Raw genomic sequence first — 17,889 nt, forward strand, 5'->3', positions numbered from 1 at the left:
TTACACAGCCATTAAAAATTAATTATAGTATTAAGGGAAAGGGACATTAAAATAAATTGAAAGAGTTAGTACGAAACCATTTACTTTTATCGATTTTCCTTATAATGTCTACAAGGTGTGTGAGGAAAGTAATGAGACTGGCAACACTGCAGGCGATCTGGCAACGTTGTGTGTACCGGCCTGTGCTAGACCGGTTTGTTTATTCAACGCTATCTGGATACTAGGCCTTACAGCTCCAAAATGACGTCATCATCAGAAGGCCACAGAAGTCTTAAAGAAAACACAAGTCCTAGCCACATTATAATGACTTTTACGATCATTTTGTTCGTATTTTCGCAAATTCGCGAAGAAATGACTACTTGTAGGTTACAAATAAGCTATTATTGTCACAATAATAAAAAATATGACTTGCAAAAGAATGCAAACTTTTATTATGCAAGTTTAAATTCGTAACCAGGTTGAAAAAAAATTATGATTTTATGACAAATTCAAGTAGAACATACTTAATTTAATTGTAGTTCTGAAACTGTTGTTTCAAGTTCAAATAACATTTTTAAAGCTAATTATATTTCAATGACACAACTACAGATACACCTAAAACCACTTACTATGAATATTTTTACATATTTACAGAGATATAACAAATGTAACTGCTACAACATACGTTTGCTACACTATTTAATTCTTCATAAGAGTATTTAATTTTCGTTTCTTTCCACATTGTGGTATGCTGTTGTTTCGGTTCTTACACTAATTATTTAATGTCAGATTAGTGGTAGCCCAACAAATAATTTTACCCAATACTTTCATATCATGTCCCTTACTGCATGGGAAAAATATAATCGAAATTCTGATTTCAACATTTCCTTTCAGCGAGACACATAACTACACCTCTTTGATTATTACCACTCAAGAAAGCTTCGTTGTGTTCTTCAATGAGTTTTCTAATAATGCAATACACAACAAGCCCAATATTAACAATAATTTCACTTCGATATGATAGACCCCACGATCTAGTCTATTAAAGGGTTAATGTGAATTTCGTCCACCATAAGTGTAACATGCTTGTCACTTTCTTGTAACATTGGAAATTTCTCTTCAACATATTTTAAAAAGAAATAATCTAGCTTTTCGTTACCGGGATTCGCAACCTCACTCTTCCAAAGTTTTCTTGCAGTCGATTCAGATGGTAGGATCAAATTACCTGAGTTTCTAATGAAACGAAAAGCACATGGTGACATGAAGTGTAAAAGCTAGGAAAACAAAAGACAATTGAATATTTTGTATCATCCCTGTCACGAACACTATTTAGAAATACACAAGGCCACTTTCTAAGCTTTCTTAACTAATGTCTGAGATGTTCTCAAACTTTCTGCAAAACCTAAAGCAGTTCCCAAATCACTGAAATTTCTTAATACCTTCGCATTTTTTATTTAACTTGAACATCTCTAAAGAATCACTTTAATGACATATTTTGGTCCACAGTAATATATACTTCTTGATAACTATCAGACGAAAATTTCAAAAACATAACCAAATCAGTTCTGTTAATCACGCTCCAGTTTGCAAGCAGTTTCAAGTTATGAATCTTGTCTTGGAAATCACTGAATGTGAAGAATGTTCTTTTAGCTTCATACTCGTTGTAAGTTGCTTTGCTGTTCTCGATGGCCTCTTCCAAATTTTGGGCTTCTCGTCTTTCAGCCTTTTCTTCAAGAGACGGTAGAGGTTGTGCTTGTGCGCTGGAAGTCGTGAGGTTGGATTGACAGCCTGGAAAAAATTTCAGGAATTGCACCTTCCTCAAGTGTTGGCCTTTCAAATTTTCCAGTAACAATCTTCCCCATTTTGTTATCCAGATGACGGGTTTCCCAATCAATATCCGCTTCTTTAAAATGAACATGACAAACCTGCAAATAAATATGAATGAGAATATCAATAACAGGAACTCAACCTCATTACTATTGACAATATCGTGAAAAATACTCAAACCGAACCTAATCTAGAGATAACCAACCTAAATTAAACTAAAAATACGATATCTGCGGAAGACTTAATTATTTCCTGGCTACTTCAAATTGGAGTCAGCGTTTTAGAACCATTTTTATCCGGGTACATATTGTAAAAAAGGTATATTAGAATTTCGAGGCTAAATTCCGAGTTTCCCTCTGCTCTCATGTGCACATAGTTCCATATTTACAATCATCTTAGATTTCAATATAAAACCTATGAAAGAATAAAATATTCCATTTCTGTAATTACGTAGAATAGGCCACAAAGGCAATAATTAATTAGCTTAAGTTTTTCATTTCTAGAAATTAAAACCAAAATTGGAAATATTTTACCCAATATGGCAGCAGTCGAGCAGCGGAAAATCTATGCAAATACGCAGATAATAAGGTACAAAATGAAACTCCTCCACATTTTAATCGTAATGGGGTGAAGATCGATTATTCGTATCCGAATAGTACTTTACAAGGAAAGTTTGCAATAATATTTTGATAGAGTAATGTGGATATAATCCAAATATGGTGTGTCCATGCCTGTGAGATGCGTATTACGTGAAAATACAGAAATGAAAGTCGGAACTGGTATACACTTATTCGCTCATAATGTAAATAGAGACGAATTGATAATTTCTAAAATTTATGGAAGAAATTAGTAATAATATCGCATTACACCAGTATGTGAATAATCGAAGTACGTTGTGTTCGTACGTCCGACACCGATTTGTATATAGAAAAGCAGAAATAGAAGTGTAACATGTTTGACATTTATTGCCTTCCATGTAATTATTGAGAACAGTGTATAAAGCGAAGGAAGGTAATTGAGAGTATACGAAGCTGAAGAGTTAAGACGTGGAAATATTGAAATGTTGGTGAAGTACTACGTATACACTCAATGATTATTTATTTATCTCCATGTTGGAATTGTGAATAAAGGCTGTAATGAGGGTAAATGAAGGGACCAATCACATATCTTTGTATCATAAAAGCAGTGATTTTCCACAATCTTTATTTACGCGTATACCCACCACCACTGACGCGTCAGCTCCCTATGGACACACCTTTGCGCTACCGAGTAGACCCCTGCTGCGCTCCTGCGCTGACTTGGTTAGGTATTCTTACTTTCTAGTGGCCACGTAGCACAGGTTGGTTGGTGTTTTTGTACAAGACCTCTTAAAGAAAATTTGCACCAGGGAATGCAAATGCACAACTCAAAAATAATTGCTGAAGGTACAAAAAATGAATGCACAGACAAGGAAGTATACATTTCATAAATGTATGTATGGATCCCTATAATCATTCTGCACGCGTAATAGTATCATGTTTTTCTTTCTACCTTTTCTCTGACCATGCTCGTGACACATTCCCCATAAATGAGTACATTAAAAATGCATGCACTATCCATGTACACTATAACAGCGCTGTTTGACAATATTCAGGGAAGGGTTTAAATAACAGGTCCACTTACATAGAATATAGGGGAAAGTCGTCTGGTATCGGACAAAAGCAGTTTTCGTTATTTCCTGCTTAAGGCGGCACCTGTCAAGCATACAGTTAATTGATCAAAATGAACTAGCTAAGCTCACGCCATAGTGGATTTGTCCGATGAACGGTGTATCTCGTGCTTCAAGGTTTTTGTATTTTTGCGAGTGATCAGCTACACGGAGATAGATTTGTGTGCCTGCAACTTCTCACAAAGTAAATGTATTGATATATGACTGCTATCACAGCATTTATTAGGGTGTATATATATTATAATTTAGGAGTATACTTGCCTTCGTGTTGTTACAAGCTGGTAGATAGCCATTCATAAGTTACAAGTCTTTCGGCTGGTATCGGACAAAAGAGAATCGGGTGGTATCGGACACAACACTGGTAAGTAAACTTGACGATTTTAATCGTTTCTGGCCTTTTCAGGAAACCATGGGGAAAATACGTGGCAATTAGAATGAAAAAATATGAAGTTAGCCATGGACAAAGTTATTTCCAAAGAAGCACGTGCGGCCAGTGCTAGATCTGGTGTTCCTTAGAGCACATTAGAAGATCGTGTTGGAAGGGAAAGATGTAACAGCTAAGCTTCGGTGCTAGGATAACAAAGGCACATCTAGTAGACCAAGAAAAAATACTATACAATCATGTAAAGGCTTTGTATACTTAACTAGCCTAATGCCACTAAGAATATCAGAATTTTTAAAACTAGTTTATAAACTTGCTGAAAAACTAAACATTATAATCTGCGGGGAATCTTTTGATGAGTGGATACAGCGCAATATATGTAAAAACTTGGTACATGATCAATGTCAAAATTTTGAAGGCAGACTATTTTATCATTGTGATTTATGTCAGAATAAAAAATAACAACTCTTGATGAGACTAAGAATTATAAGATATATTTTTTACTCTTATTTTATTCTCTATTTCAAATCGTAATAAAACTCTATTTTGTGTGTAAGAACTCCTGTAAGTAAACAGCTAAAACAGCTAATATTTACAATTTGTTCTGTTATTAAATTGCTTCAAAAGACTAATTTTCTATAGTTTTATGTTTGTCCGATACCACCCTCCACTTTTTAAGAACGCTAATTTGTGTTCCTTTCATTTTTTGACAAAAATATATATTATTAGTTTTTACCTATCAAGTCACCTTTAGTATGTTGTGTGTAAGATACCAAGGTACCATTTTGTGCATTAAGTTATTTGATATAGCTATTTTTCAGCATGACAAACTAAAAAAAGCTAAGGTGTCCGATACCAGACGACCTTCCCCTATGAAAATTATTATTTCCTTGTATACATGGTCTTATAAAATAGTGTCCATCACATTATAAGTTCATTCTTTCATTTCTAAAGCAAGCTAAACTAACTTTACGTAATCCAAATTCTGTAAAATGTAAAGTGGATTTGTTATCTGCGCTATCTTCCCAAGGGCGCTGATTTCTCAGTAAATTTCAGGGGAGGCATTCAGATGTAGAAGGTATATATCAGGATTTTTAATAAAAATTGCATTCAAATTATGTCAAATATTGTATATTCATAAATACAATGCGGGGGCTCACATGAGCTTTGGAGGAGGCGGTAACCCCCGCCCCCTGGGATCGGCGCGCTTGTCCCTTCCCAATATGGAAAATATTAAATTATCTAAGTAAGCCTAACAGTAAAATTTTCTGTACTTTATACTGTTTAATACTTATGAAATTTAGCACCTTTTAATGCACGTAATAATTTAATGCTGAAAGACAAACAAATGAAAGTTGAATTTGATATTGAAAACATTTTAACTTACCGTTTTTATTCAATCTGAACCTTTCACTTAGGATAATTGCCAAATTTTGATATACTGTGAAGTCTATTGATATCCTATGAATTCTATTGATTGGAGAGAAAAATAATAATTATAAAAGATATAAAACTGTGTTGATACTTATCCTTGAATGCTTCGTATATTAAATTTTGTCGCGGTATACTTTTCATCCATTTCTCACGGAGTTCATCTTCTCGAGGGAAACAAGATAAATGTACTTTCGGTCCTTTTTGATAGTTTCCTCTTCACCCAGGAACACAACATCTATATCCCGTTTTGTTTTACTTCAATTGGGATCACAAGAATCACATTTTACATTGCAGAAGCAATATGCCTTGATGGCCTACAGTATGTGACACCACGCTCCCCGGATTACGAAGTTGTAAGGTTGTAAGGTCCGTTTGCTCAGTCCGATTTACAACTCTGTGCAGCTAACACATTATTCTTGACAGCACCATCTTGAACTTGTGTTTTTGTTGTGTGTTACAGAAATGGAGCATCGGAATTTAGAGCAACGTTGCGCAATAAAGTTTTGTGTTAAACTTGGTAAATCTGCGAGTGTGAGTTTTGAAAAGTTGAAACAGGCCTATGGGGAACATTGCTTATCAAGAGCACAAGTTTTCCGCTGGCACAAATCGTTTTTGGAAGGCCGAGAATACGTTGAAGATGAACCTCGCTCAGAAAAACCTTCTACTTCAAAAACTGACGAAAACGTTGAATGTGTGAGGGCTCTTGTGAGATCAGATCGTCGTTTAACAATAAGGATAATGGGTGAACAGTTAAATTTAAACACTTTCAGCGTAAATCAAATTTTGACAGACGATTTGAACATGCGAAAGATTTGTGCCAAAATGGTGCCGAGAATCTCACAACTGAACAGAAGGACAATCGAAAAACGTGTGCGTTGATCTTCTTGAGAGGATTGCCAATGACCAAGAATTCTTCAATTCTGTGATCACAGGTGATGAATCCTGGATATTTGAGTGCGATCCTGAAACAAAGCAGCAAAGCGAAGAGTGACACACTCCGTCATCTCCTCGGCCGAAGAATTGTCGAATGAGCAAATCAAAGATCAAGACGATGCTGATTTTTTTCGACAGTAAGGGTATCGTGCAGAAAGAATTTGTTTCACCAGGACAAACTGTCAACCAAGTGTGTTATAAGAAAGTCCTTGAAAGACTCAGGAAAAGAGTGATTCGCGTGAGACCAGACATTGCAGACAATTGGATGCTTTATCATGACAATGTTCCGTGTCACATCGCCATTTTCATCAGTGAATTTTGGACCTCAAAACGCATTACTGTTGTTCCTCAACCCCCATATTCACCTGATTTGAGTCCTTATGGCTTTTTCCTTTTCCCGAAATTGAACCATGTCATAGAAGGACGTCTTTTTTGGAACTCTGGAGAACATTCAAAAGACTGTGACCGACCAGTTAAAAGCCATACCCGTTGAAGAGTTCCAGCGCTGCTACTAAGAGTGGGAACAAGGACTCCATCGGTGTATAGCTGCCCAAGGGAACTACTTTGAAGCGGATAACATTGTTGTTTGAAAAACATAAAAACTTTAGTTAGTACAAAATCAGTCTTATTGTTTTCCTAACACACCTCGTATATGAAAAAATCACAAACATCCTTCCCGCATCCTATGCAGTCATTGTGTGTCCACAATTCGCATATAACACATAGCATCAATATTTCCCCCGAGATATCAGCCAAAAATCGGAGCATTCGTGGAACCGAGATAAACAAGAGTTTTGTTTTACAGTTCTAAAGATACAGAAGCGCTTCAATATAGTAACAAACTATGTGCATTTAATTTTGAAAAAGATTTATATCTACCTGTTGCAAGAAAGTGATAAATCTGAGAGATGGAATCAGTGGAGCCAGTTCATCTGATGTTGAATCCATATGCAAAACAATATCTTCCCTTCTTTTAAATTATTACTATATAGAAGTCAAATTTGAAGTCGTTCATACTACTTTGATTTCAATAGAAGACAATCTATTCTTCGGGCATGGAATCCATGTATAAAAAAATCCGTCCAATTACCGTTTCCGCTCCATGGAAATCAATTTTAAAACCAAAAGTGAAAGTAGCCCAGACAGCATGTTTGCTTACCGCAAGCTTGCCTGTCGCTTTTATTTGACTTTATTTCGCTTTGGCTTATACACAAAAGCTTATTTCTGCTTAGCACAAGCTGTAGTGAGGGCAACCCACGCTTCACTTGCGAGACGCGTTTCTTTAGATTGAAGTAAAAAGCCAGCGCGCGTTCGATTTTCAGTTGTTCTCAAAAACCACGTAACGCTGACCTCTTAACTTTCGGCGACAAGGTAGTGTTCGCGTTGTTAGCGTCTTGTTAGCATTCAGCTTGAATAAAGGACAAACTTATTTTTTTAATTGCGCCGTCTAGTACTCTAGTACTTTAGTCCCACGTACCTATAATGTCGCTCTTTATTTCCTCATATTTCGGTTACCATGAGGCATAACGAATTGTAGTATTTATGTATAAAGCATAAATGTGGACATAGATGGCAGCAGATTCGAGCCTACCTATTTCGCGAAAGAATACAGAACCGTTGCAGATATTTTAATATAAACTTCAAGTTTAACTTACAGTATAAACTTTATCTGAACACTGTGTTTAAAGTATAAACATTTTTCTGCTTTTTTATATAAAAAGGTAGAAATTTCAAGTACTCGCGGCTAATATAGCAATATATTAGATATTTGTTGAAACAACATGTCGCCAACAGTGATCTTCCCTTCCATCAGTTTGGGTTTCCGGCTCAACATAGCACTACTACCCAACTTGTGCGAGTAGTTTATCACTTAACAGTGGCTTTCAATAGAAAACACTACACCCTTGGAGTATACCTGGATGTGTCAAAAGCATTTGATAAAGTATGGTTAGCTGGATTATTATATAAGCTATACACTCAAGGTTTTCCGGATCGTTTTCTGCATTTACTTCCTTCTTATCTCATTGGCAGAACATTTCATGTGTCAATTGATGGTGTCAAATCCTCGTCTAGGCCAATTAAAGCAGGTGTCCCACAAGGCGCTGTACTTTCACCGCTTTTGTATAATCTCTATACAGCAGATCTTCCGACTTTACCAAACTGCTTTTTCGCAACGTATGCCGATGATACCGCCTTTTTCACAACAAGTAGTTCACTTGCACAGTGCTTCATCTATATGCAACGTCAACTAGACAGTTTTCAGAAATGGGCCAGGCGCTGGAGAATAAAAATTAATGCCGACAAAAGTTGCGCTGTCATCCACAGTGGAAGACGCATCCGCGCCCCTCGAAATCTAATATATGAGAACGCACACATTTCTCACGCCACGCATGCGAAATATTTGGTTGTGACATTAGATCATGGGCTCACGTTCGCCCCACACATCAAAGATATAAAGCAACGAACATTACGGAAAATCTCGGCATTGTACCCCATTTTTCGCTGCAGTTCAATCTCTCATGAGGTTCGCGTGCACATATTTAAGATGATAGTCCTGTCCACACTTTCTTATGCATGTCCTGCCTGGCAACATGCTTCTAATAGCCATCTTCAAACACTCGAAAGTGTGCAAACAAGAGCCGGTCGCATCATCACTGGTGACGACAGATATACACGCAACAGACAAATTCTGGAAGATTTAGAGCTGCCTCCTGTTAGAGAAGTTCTGCGGCATCTCCATCATAAGTTCTGGCATACTTTACCAAGACATGTTAATCCAGCTATAGCCACCATCGGCACCGAATGCGCTCTACGGAATGTTCATCGCACGCCACAATTTAATATCTTTCCATAACTCGTAATAACAATATCAGCTACTCTGCGACAGTTGCAGATGTAGACTTCCAGACATAACAAAACAATAGTAATACCCAACTAGCCACCTGCACATCTATATATATATTCTTTATGCCATCTTACTCATGGAGTCAGGGGCTTCCGCCCGATACTCTTCACAAAACTTCAACATTACCGTGACCGTGACCGTGACCGTTGCTTGTCACAACTAAACCGTTACAATTATGCTAATTTTGATGTTTTGCAGAAGCGGATCGGAGACTTGGGTGTTTTCAAGGTTGTGCATTTGCTTCAATAATTGGGGAGGTGAGGGGACAGTATATTGTAGCATAGATTTAGTCAGACGGTTAAATTACAAATTTCATAGTGTTTTATCTAAATTCGCTTACTGCAAGCTTCCATATAACTTGTTTCGCTTGCAATAAGCTTAATAAAGCTTCCCATTGATGAGAATACGCTTATACTTGGCTTGCGTTTGAGATAATTTAACTTGTGAAGACAAGCTTGCCGCAAGCCTTGCCCAGATGTAACTAACTAGCTTGCCACAAGCTTGCAGCAAGCTAATTGGCTTGCATAGTATAGCTTACTGTAAGCTAATTGACCTTGCAACAGCAAGTTTGTGGCAACTTGCAGCAAGTTTAAATTGCTGTCTGGGTAGAGCTCTAGCAATTTTGCCTGTAATAAAGGAGCAAGTCTTATATAGAAACTATTCTTGCAGTACCGAATCTAACCAAAAACCTGCTTTTCACTATATGTTACCGTTTTGCAGTATGGTGGTCAGCGCTGTATCCGGAAGACATACATTTCTCCTAATTCCGGTTTTAATAGATAGATAAAGATTGAGATGAAAGTTATTTTTGGGACACTGAATCCATTATACTACCTTCTAGCACTTTTGATGCACGGTGATTAATATTGAAACCAGAACTACATACTGTATGTGTAAAGTATAATCAGAGTTATCAACAGACAAGCACACAAGACATTTACAACCTTCAATATAACTAATGTTTGTAATTAGGTAAATATAACTTCCTGTTCAGAAGTCAAGGAATAAAAGAATATGGAAATGCATATCCGACGTTTCTAAATACATTTTAAAATTCGTTTCATCATATACAAAAATAAAGAAGCAGTCATGTTGACCGCTTGGTATTTGCTACGGAATAAATATGTGATCCTTCTGTATTAACTCATAGAGAAACCAGCTAAAACCAATATAGTGGTACTGTAACAACGCTTTCGCCGAGCTGAGAGAATTTGATAGGGAATCCGTCCAGTGTACGGAATTCACGCCACGGCCATATTTAATTTTTCATAATTTTGTTCATGTATAAAGAAACAAATACAAAACTCACACTCAAATTTAAACTCATCAATGACCGAAATATTTCTAACGAGCACTTGATGATAGAACTTAATGAACGCTCTATTTTATATCTTTCTTTCCTAAATGTGTTGACTTTTATAGGTTGGATAAAAATTTGTTGTTACCGTTATCTCCTCATTAATTTTCTGAAGTTAATTGTGTTAGGTTCTTTGAATTTTTGGAATTACCTTTATCCAATTCTAATACAATACACACAATGTAGAAAGTGTGTATTACATTAAAGCAACGTATGACTAAGTTTGTTTTATTTTACAGCTCAAGTTTGGATGCCTACACCAGTGCCAATCCCCAATTGCCCACCAGGTTTGGAATACCTTAGTACGCTTGATCAGCTTCTAGTTCGTCAGGAAATAGAACTTTTTGAAGGTATTTTTAATCTTTGCTTTACATGAATATTTAGCACTATTGAAATACAAAATCAATATGGTTGTTATAAAGTTTAAAAATTCACCGAGAGCACATACAAAAATTAGAAGCATCCATTTAAAGTCTTTTCTTTGTGTGAACTAAAACAAGAATTCACCGAGAGCACATACAAAAATTAGGAGCACCCATTTAAAGTCTTTTCTTTCTGTGAACTAAAACAAGAATTCACCGAGAGCACTTACAAAAATTAGGAGCATCCATTTAAAGTCTTGTTTTCTTTGTGTGTACTAAAACAAGAATTCACCGAGAGCGCATACAAAAATTAGGAGCATCCACTTAAAGTCTTTTCTTTGTGCAAAACAAAATATGTAACCAACATCAAGAACGTTTCATTTTCATATGTGAATTTCTGTCTAGTATTGTAGATTTTTTCTACATATTTTACATGTATTTTACACGTCATATAGAAAAAGCTTTTTTTATATGTAGTTACCCAGCTCTAACTTCAGGATTATTTTTTTTTTTTTACCGAGAGCCTGTAATAACAGCAACAAGAGTTGGTATGCTGACCACATATCACTTACTTCAGTTAGAAGCAAGTCATCTGCCACTTAATTTAAATGCAGCTAGCTCCTTTCAGTTTCTAATATTGAGATTTAAGGTCGATCACTACCCGGAACTCAGTTCATATTTTAGCTCATTGTCTTAACTACTGCGCAATGAAACGTTACATATTATAAATATTGCACTATAAGATACAGTAATGTTTCAGCTACAGCACAAGACACTGATTCATTTGGTTGTTTCTCCTGATATCGAAAAATGTTGCTATCGGTTTGTGAAAGGGGTCACACAAATTCGCCTTGCACTCTTTGTTTACATTAATTGCTAATCAAAACCCTTCCCAATCATCCCCTTCACTCGGACGCATATACATGCTTTGCCGACCTCCATTCAAGCTTGCGAACGACTCGCATGAAGAGATCGGTCGCAACGTGGTTAATCACGTATGAACTATCCTATGGTAAAGACCAAAACTAGAAAAGAAACGTTATCTTTGCTTTCTTTCTTGTACTAATTAAAATTTACTGCGAGGGATAGTTCACTACTCACATTATTTGAGTACGTACCGCAACCTACTCTCGCGTTAGCATTTAAAATTAACATTAGAAAAAAAAAGAAATCAAAAGATTGAAACACCGGGAACTGGTTGTTAACTACTCATATTTAACAAGATAGTGAAGTTGTTTTGTTTTACATGAACCGGATATTACATGGAACTTTGATATTAATGTATGCACGAACTGAAATAAACAATAAATATTACATGTTAGCAATACAAGATGAAGTCTACACTATTCGTATTGAACACATAGCAAAATTAAGATTCGTACATTAAATACTAGTATAATATTTCTTTGCTGACTTCCCTATCTAGCTAAAAACAATGATACAAGTACGAAATTATTTACATAAGATAGTTATGCGCATATGAGCTCTTATGCCGGTGGCCTTTGTTTATGTATATATATATATATATATATATATATATATATATATATATATATATATATATATATATATATATGTTTTTCTTTCTTTCTTTTTTTAATCATCACTGCTGATTCACGATAGTTAGTCTGGCGTACTAATTGCAACTAACGAACTACTCACTTTAACATCAGTCGACCGATTAACTCCTACGGTAGATACTGTCGGGATAGTGCTCACATGAGTTCCCTGATGACTCCTTTGAATGTACTAGTTAAGATTACTTACAGATTCACTTCCTTTGAGGTGAGTGTTGCTCTCATTATCTTCCTCGGGATGGAGTATTTGGGCGCAATAAATCCTCTTAGTTGACGAATTTTTCCTGATTAAGGCTGTAACTGGTATCGGTTGTAAAACTGTACACAATTGGTTTAATTATTTTACTCGTTAACCGTAAACTCTTCATTATCTCTCACTTATGCAGAAATACAAGTCTTCACATCGGGACGCGTGCTTTACCCGCCGATCATCCAAGCCCGAGTGCTTGGCGCACTTCTTTGTCACACAATGCACGTGAAGAGTAAGTATACTCTGGATATAACGCTGACCCTGATTGGCTAATAACTGGAAAATTGTCCAATTACAACTGGGCTTAGAAGTAACCGGAAACGTGGAATGATCCAGCACCTTCTCGAATGTTCTGGAAAACTATACAACCGGAAGTTCCAATGTCTTCAAGACAAAGAACTATTGTTCAGCACACACACACATTCACAAGAAAAGTCAGTTTGTGGCGTCGAAGAGATGTTATGTACTAAAAGAGCACTAGCATAGTTGCCAACTGCTAAGTTTATCACCAAAAGTTAATTATGGATTTAATAAAAAATATGCGCATTTATTTTTCTTGCTTCGAGGGTCGATAGCAATGTAACAAATAAAAGAAAATATTTCATTCGTTTTACAATGAGCACACAAGATGGCACTTGCTGTAAGATATCACTTGAAGTGCTCAGTTTTACGTAATGTTTCTTTTAAAGTATTTTATTGAAAGTGTAAAGTATTTTAAAGTAACGATCTTATCATGAAATAGATATATTGTTTGACCGTTTTTCGTGTTATGTTTCATATTTTATTTAAATATTAATTTACATTTAAGGAAATAGATTTTGAGACGAAACTTGCGCAGAACGCCATAATGCGTTGTTGCCAAATTTGTACGTTTACTCTAGTAGTCACAATAAGAAAATTTCTGGATTCTAGCGTTGCAGTTTGAGAAGCGAAATTGCGGTAAGGGTCGAAAATTAATTTTTCTAGTAAGTATCCAAGCAGAATTCCATGATTACTTTCTTTATTATCTGGTATCTATAAACACTCGGCACTATCTGGCAACGTCACATTATTCAAGCAACGTTTAGCATAGCACTGGGAACACCTAGTGATCCACCTTAATTTTTCAACTTCGTTCAGTACTTCTTGCATGAATGTTATTATCCATAGCAGCGCGTGCTCCGTTTCGTCTTAATTGACGGTGAGTGGCTGAGGGACGTCATGTGACCATTCTAATTAGTTGATAGACGTTACGTGGCCTTAGGTCAAGTTTTCCGCTTGAAATTCAAAATCTGTCCCGCCAGTGAAGTCACATGGTATGACGCCAATGACATGTGATTCTTAAAAGAAAAGGGCCCATGGTTCCTCGCTGGGGGGCTATGATCCATTGGTACAATAGGGCTATTCCTTCAAAATTTTTGGTTTATCTTGTTTTCTTCTTTGAATAAAAAATTTATAAACAAATATATATTTGGAACGTTTTCGAGCTCTTGGATGAGGCATTATTAGGCTATAGATGAACATATGTCTCCGTTCTCCTTAATAGGAGTAATCACTGCGAAATTAAAATACAGCTAATTTTACAGAAATTATGTGATATCTTTAAATAGATAAAAGATAATCGAAATATTGAACAAGAGCGCCCTATACAATATTATTTTGCATGAGGTGCCGTTATCATGAGTCAGTTAGTAGCTTTCCGTGTGCAGGCGTTTAGAAAAGCGAAAATAAATGCCGAATATCTAAATGGCTGGAAATCGACAGGAGATAAGTGAGTAGTGATAACGGTATTTCATGTAAAATAATATTGTCTAGCAGACTCTTGTACAATTTTCGATTATCTTTTATCTATTTGAAGATATTACATAATTACTGTACAAGAAGCGGTATTTTAATTTCGCCGAGACTTGACCTCTCAAAGGTAGAAAGAAACAAGATACGATTCTCTCTTGGGATACCCCAAGAAAGCCCACACACACGATGTTTTGTATACAATTATTATTATTATTATTATTATTATTTCTAATATGGAATTGCATATTAAGAAACTCATTGGGTAAATTTTAAGGAAAGGTTTCATTCCGCAAATTTTTGGCCAAGCGAGATTTTGGTCCGCGAGGCTTTGACCAGGCGAGATTTTGACTCACGGGGTCTTGGGCGGCGAGGTTTTGGTCGCTTGAGATTTTGGGCGGCGAGATTTTGTTCACGCGAGGTTTTGGCCGGACAAGAATTTAGCCCGCGAGGTTTAGGGCGGCGAGGTTTCGGCAACGCGAGGTTTTGGCCTGGCGATATTTTGGCCCGCCAGGTTTTGGGCGGCGAGGTTTTGGACGGCGATGTTTCGGTCGCGATATCTTCTCCGTATCCCTATCAAGTTTCGACTGAAGTGTGTTGACCCACTCCTAAATTTTAGAAATTGCCAACATTATTAATTTGATATGGCAGTATAAAACCGTTGTATGTGCCTCTGTAAGTTAGTTCTTTTATCCTGTTCCCATTTACAGTCAAAAATTATCCCCAAAAATTTCACCGGACTTTAACCTAATTTATCGTTTTCTAATGTGTCAATTGTGACCTTATAAAAGTCAAATTTCATTGTTTAGTATTTTACCTCTTAGAATTACGTCTTATTTTAACATGAGGTTCTAGAATAAATATTTCATTCTTTTTAATAGTTGATGGGCACTTTAAAATTTGAGTTTATGACTCCTCTCACCCTCTTCGGTCTATTTGTAGATTTTGACAAATCTATTCTCATTGATGAAAGATGCTGTATGAGTAAACAGTTTCATAGTATGTCCGTTTCTTACGCTAAGGGACCATGAAAGTATATCTAGCAGAATGTATGAAATTGGTCTTTTCTGACTCAACTGTCATGTTTATATCTTTTGGCAATGACAAGTGTGCGAGGGCTTTCAGTTCGATTGTTGATGAGATGTTGTACAGTTTGAATATTACGTTCCTGTGATTTTTCGGTTTATGTTCTAGATAGATTTTGTGTTGAACTTTCCTTTTACTGCATTTTACACAAATATAATGAAAGCATTGTTTGGACATAAATACCTTAACGCAGTCCTCTTAAGTTTGCAAAAGGTTCATACATGACTCACCAGAGTTACGTGGCTTCATCAAAGTTTAAGGTCATCTTGAAATAATTCATTACAGTATAAGATCATTAGATTGATAGTAACTATTGTTTCTCTTAATTCTGGTGTGACATCATTTCATTCAGATTTTACATTTATGCCTTAAATGACTCTGATGTTTCAGTTTCAATTTTTAATTTAAGGTATTTTACTCAATGAGTACAAGAATATTCAAACTAATGTTTCAAACTAGAAATATTCTAATTTTTGCAGAATAAACAAATTTTCAACCTATTTTTCAAGTTTCTAGTGTGAGGAAAACGTTTCATGGTTAACCATTACAATTTATCCGGTTTTCAACTTTTCGATTAATAAAATAATTAGTTTTCAACTACTTGATGAAAGCAATGACTTTAGACTATGAGTACTGACTAATTTTCTGTCAGTTCCAAAAGTTGAAGTGAAAATTTCAAAATAAACATTTCCAGACTAAATTTTTTTAGAGATTTTATTCAATCTAGAGGAACAGTATTTCAATGAATGTAATAAGTTTGAAACTAATATCTTAAAAAAGCCATTTTTTCATCCTAAAACTTTTAAGTATTCTGTGAGCTCCAAAAGCCCCAAACATGAATATCACATTAAACATTTTCTAACTAAAATCTTTAAATTAAAATATTTTCATGAGAAGTACATTTAATCCTTAAGTATGTGAACTATTAATAGAATAGGTCGTAAATTATTAGCCAGTATAACGCTTGAGATATTACCTAGTTTGTAAGAACAATAAATTGAAAGCAGTTTACTAGACAAATATATTAAAAGGTAACGTACACTTGTCCGGAACAAGACAAAATATTAAGATGAACAGAAATTCGTTTAACTATCTAACTACTTTGTGGAACCTGGAGGTTCATACGGCGTACACGAAAGCTCTCCACTGACTTCTCTCCTTAATCAGTTGGATCCAATTTCCACTTTGTATTCCTATTTCTCCGAGATCCGTGTTAACATTGTTTTCTTCTCTGGGTCTATGGTTTCCTAATGGCCGTTTTCCGATTGGATTTCCAGTTAAAACTTTGGAAACGGTCATAATTTATTCCATTCTGACAGCATGACCTGCCCACCTAAGCTGCCTAGACTTAATGACAATAACAATGTTTGGTAAACTGTATAAAATATGCAATTCCTCGTTATGAAGTTTCTGCCATTTTCCATTCAAGTTCCCCTTGGGTCCGAATATTCGTCTCAGGATCTTGTTCTCAGATATTTTCAGTTTGCGTTCTTCTCTCAAAGAAAGCGACCATGTTCGACAACTATACAGCACAACATGTGTAGTTATAGTTTTATACTATTTTAAGCTTCAAGTTCCTCGACAGAATCAGCGAGAAGTAAAGACCTTGAACTTAATAATAACACAAATTTCCTGTTTTAACCCTTTTCCGGGCCGTGGGAAGATATCTTCCCAAAATCATAGTGCCAAAATGCATTATTTAGGTTGGTGGGAATAGCATTTCCCACTTGGTTATCGTGCTGTAAGGCAGGTCGACAATGACTATTTTGAAGAACAAATCCCTGCTTCGGCTGACGTGATTAGCACGCACGTTAGTGCGCACCGTCTGGCGTGTAAATAGTAAGCACTTTTTATTGATGTCTGTTTCAATACAATTCGATCCATACCCATTAGCATCGGGAGGGGAGGGCAAGAGGGGGCATTTGCTCTCCCCTGGAAATTGAAATACCCCTAATGTTATGCAATTTGAGGCACTTTCGAGACAAAATTGCCAATTTTCAGGAGTTTTGCCCCCCTGGAAAATGTTGTTGCCCTCCCCTGTAAAAAAATCCTGCCGGCGCCCAGGTACATACCATTCGCTTTCCATGTGCGTTCTTGTTTTCTAAAAAGAAATTTACCTAAAATACCGAAAATAGTAATTTTGGTGTTGTATCCAGGGACGGCGCCAAGGGATTCAGTAGGAAAGTGGCCCAAGATCTTCCCTTGTCCTCCCTTGTGTCCCCGCAAAGTTTTATTATTTTAATTATTATTGCACATATTGTATTATTATTGTCCATTTTTTTATATGTTTGGTTTGATTTACCCCATTCCAAGCTTGTC

At 36.1% G+C, this 17,889-nt stretch overlaps 2 protein-coding genes across 3 annotated transcripts in view; one reads left to right on the forward strand and one right to left on the reverse strand.

Annotated features, from left to right (window-relative positions):
• The window catches only part of LOC145684347 (phospholipid scramblase 2-like), a 360,612-nt gene that overhangs the window by 25,003 nt on the left and 317,720 nt on the right, over positions 1-17,889 (forward strand). The window contains exon 5 of one of the 2 annotated variants that reach the window (XM_081756560.1): positions 10,765-10,875. The exons of the other annotated variant lie outside the window; for it this stretch is intronic. Within the exon in view, the coding sequence (XP_081612686.1) occupies positions 10,765-10,875 (111 nt within the window). The remainder of the gene's footprint in view (positions 1-10,764; positions 10,876-17,889) is intronic. 2 annotated transcript variants of the gene reach the window in all.
• LOC145684349 (uncharacterized) lies at positions 132-13,072 on the reverse strand. Its single transcript, XM_081756567.1, has 2 exons — positions 12,655-13,072; positions 132-1,904 (listed from the first exon to the last, which is right to left on the reverse strand). The coding sequence occupies exons 1-2, from the start codon at positions 12,687-12,689 to the stop codon at positions 1,457-1,459; spliced, it is 483 nt and encodes a 160-aa protein (XP_081612693.1). The 5' UTR covers positions 12,690-13,072; the 3' UTR covers positions 132-1,456.

The sequence above is a fragment of the Thermobia domestica genome, chromosome 4 (genome assembly GCF_964235325.1).
Source record: "Thermobia domestica chromosome 4, izTheDome1.hap1.1, whole genome shotgun sequence".
Classification (NCBI taxonomy): domain Eukaryota; kingdom Metazoa; phylum Arthropoda; class Insecta; order Zygentoma; family Lepismatidae; genus Thermobia; species Thermobia domestica.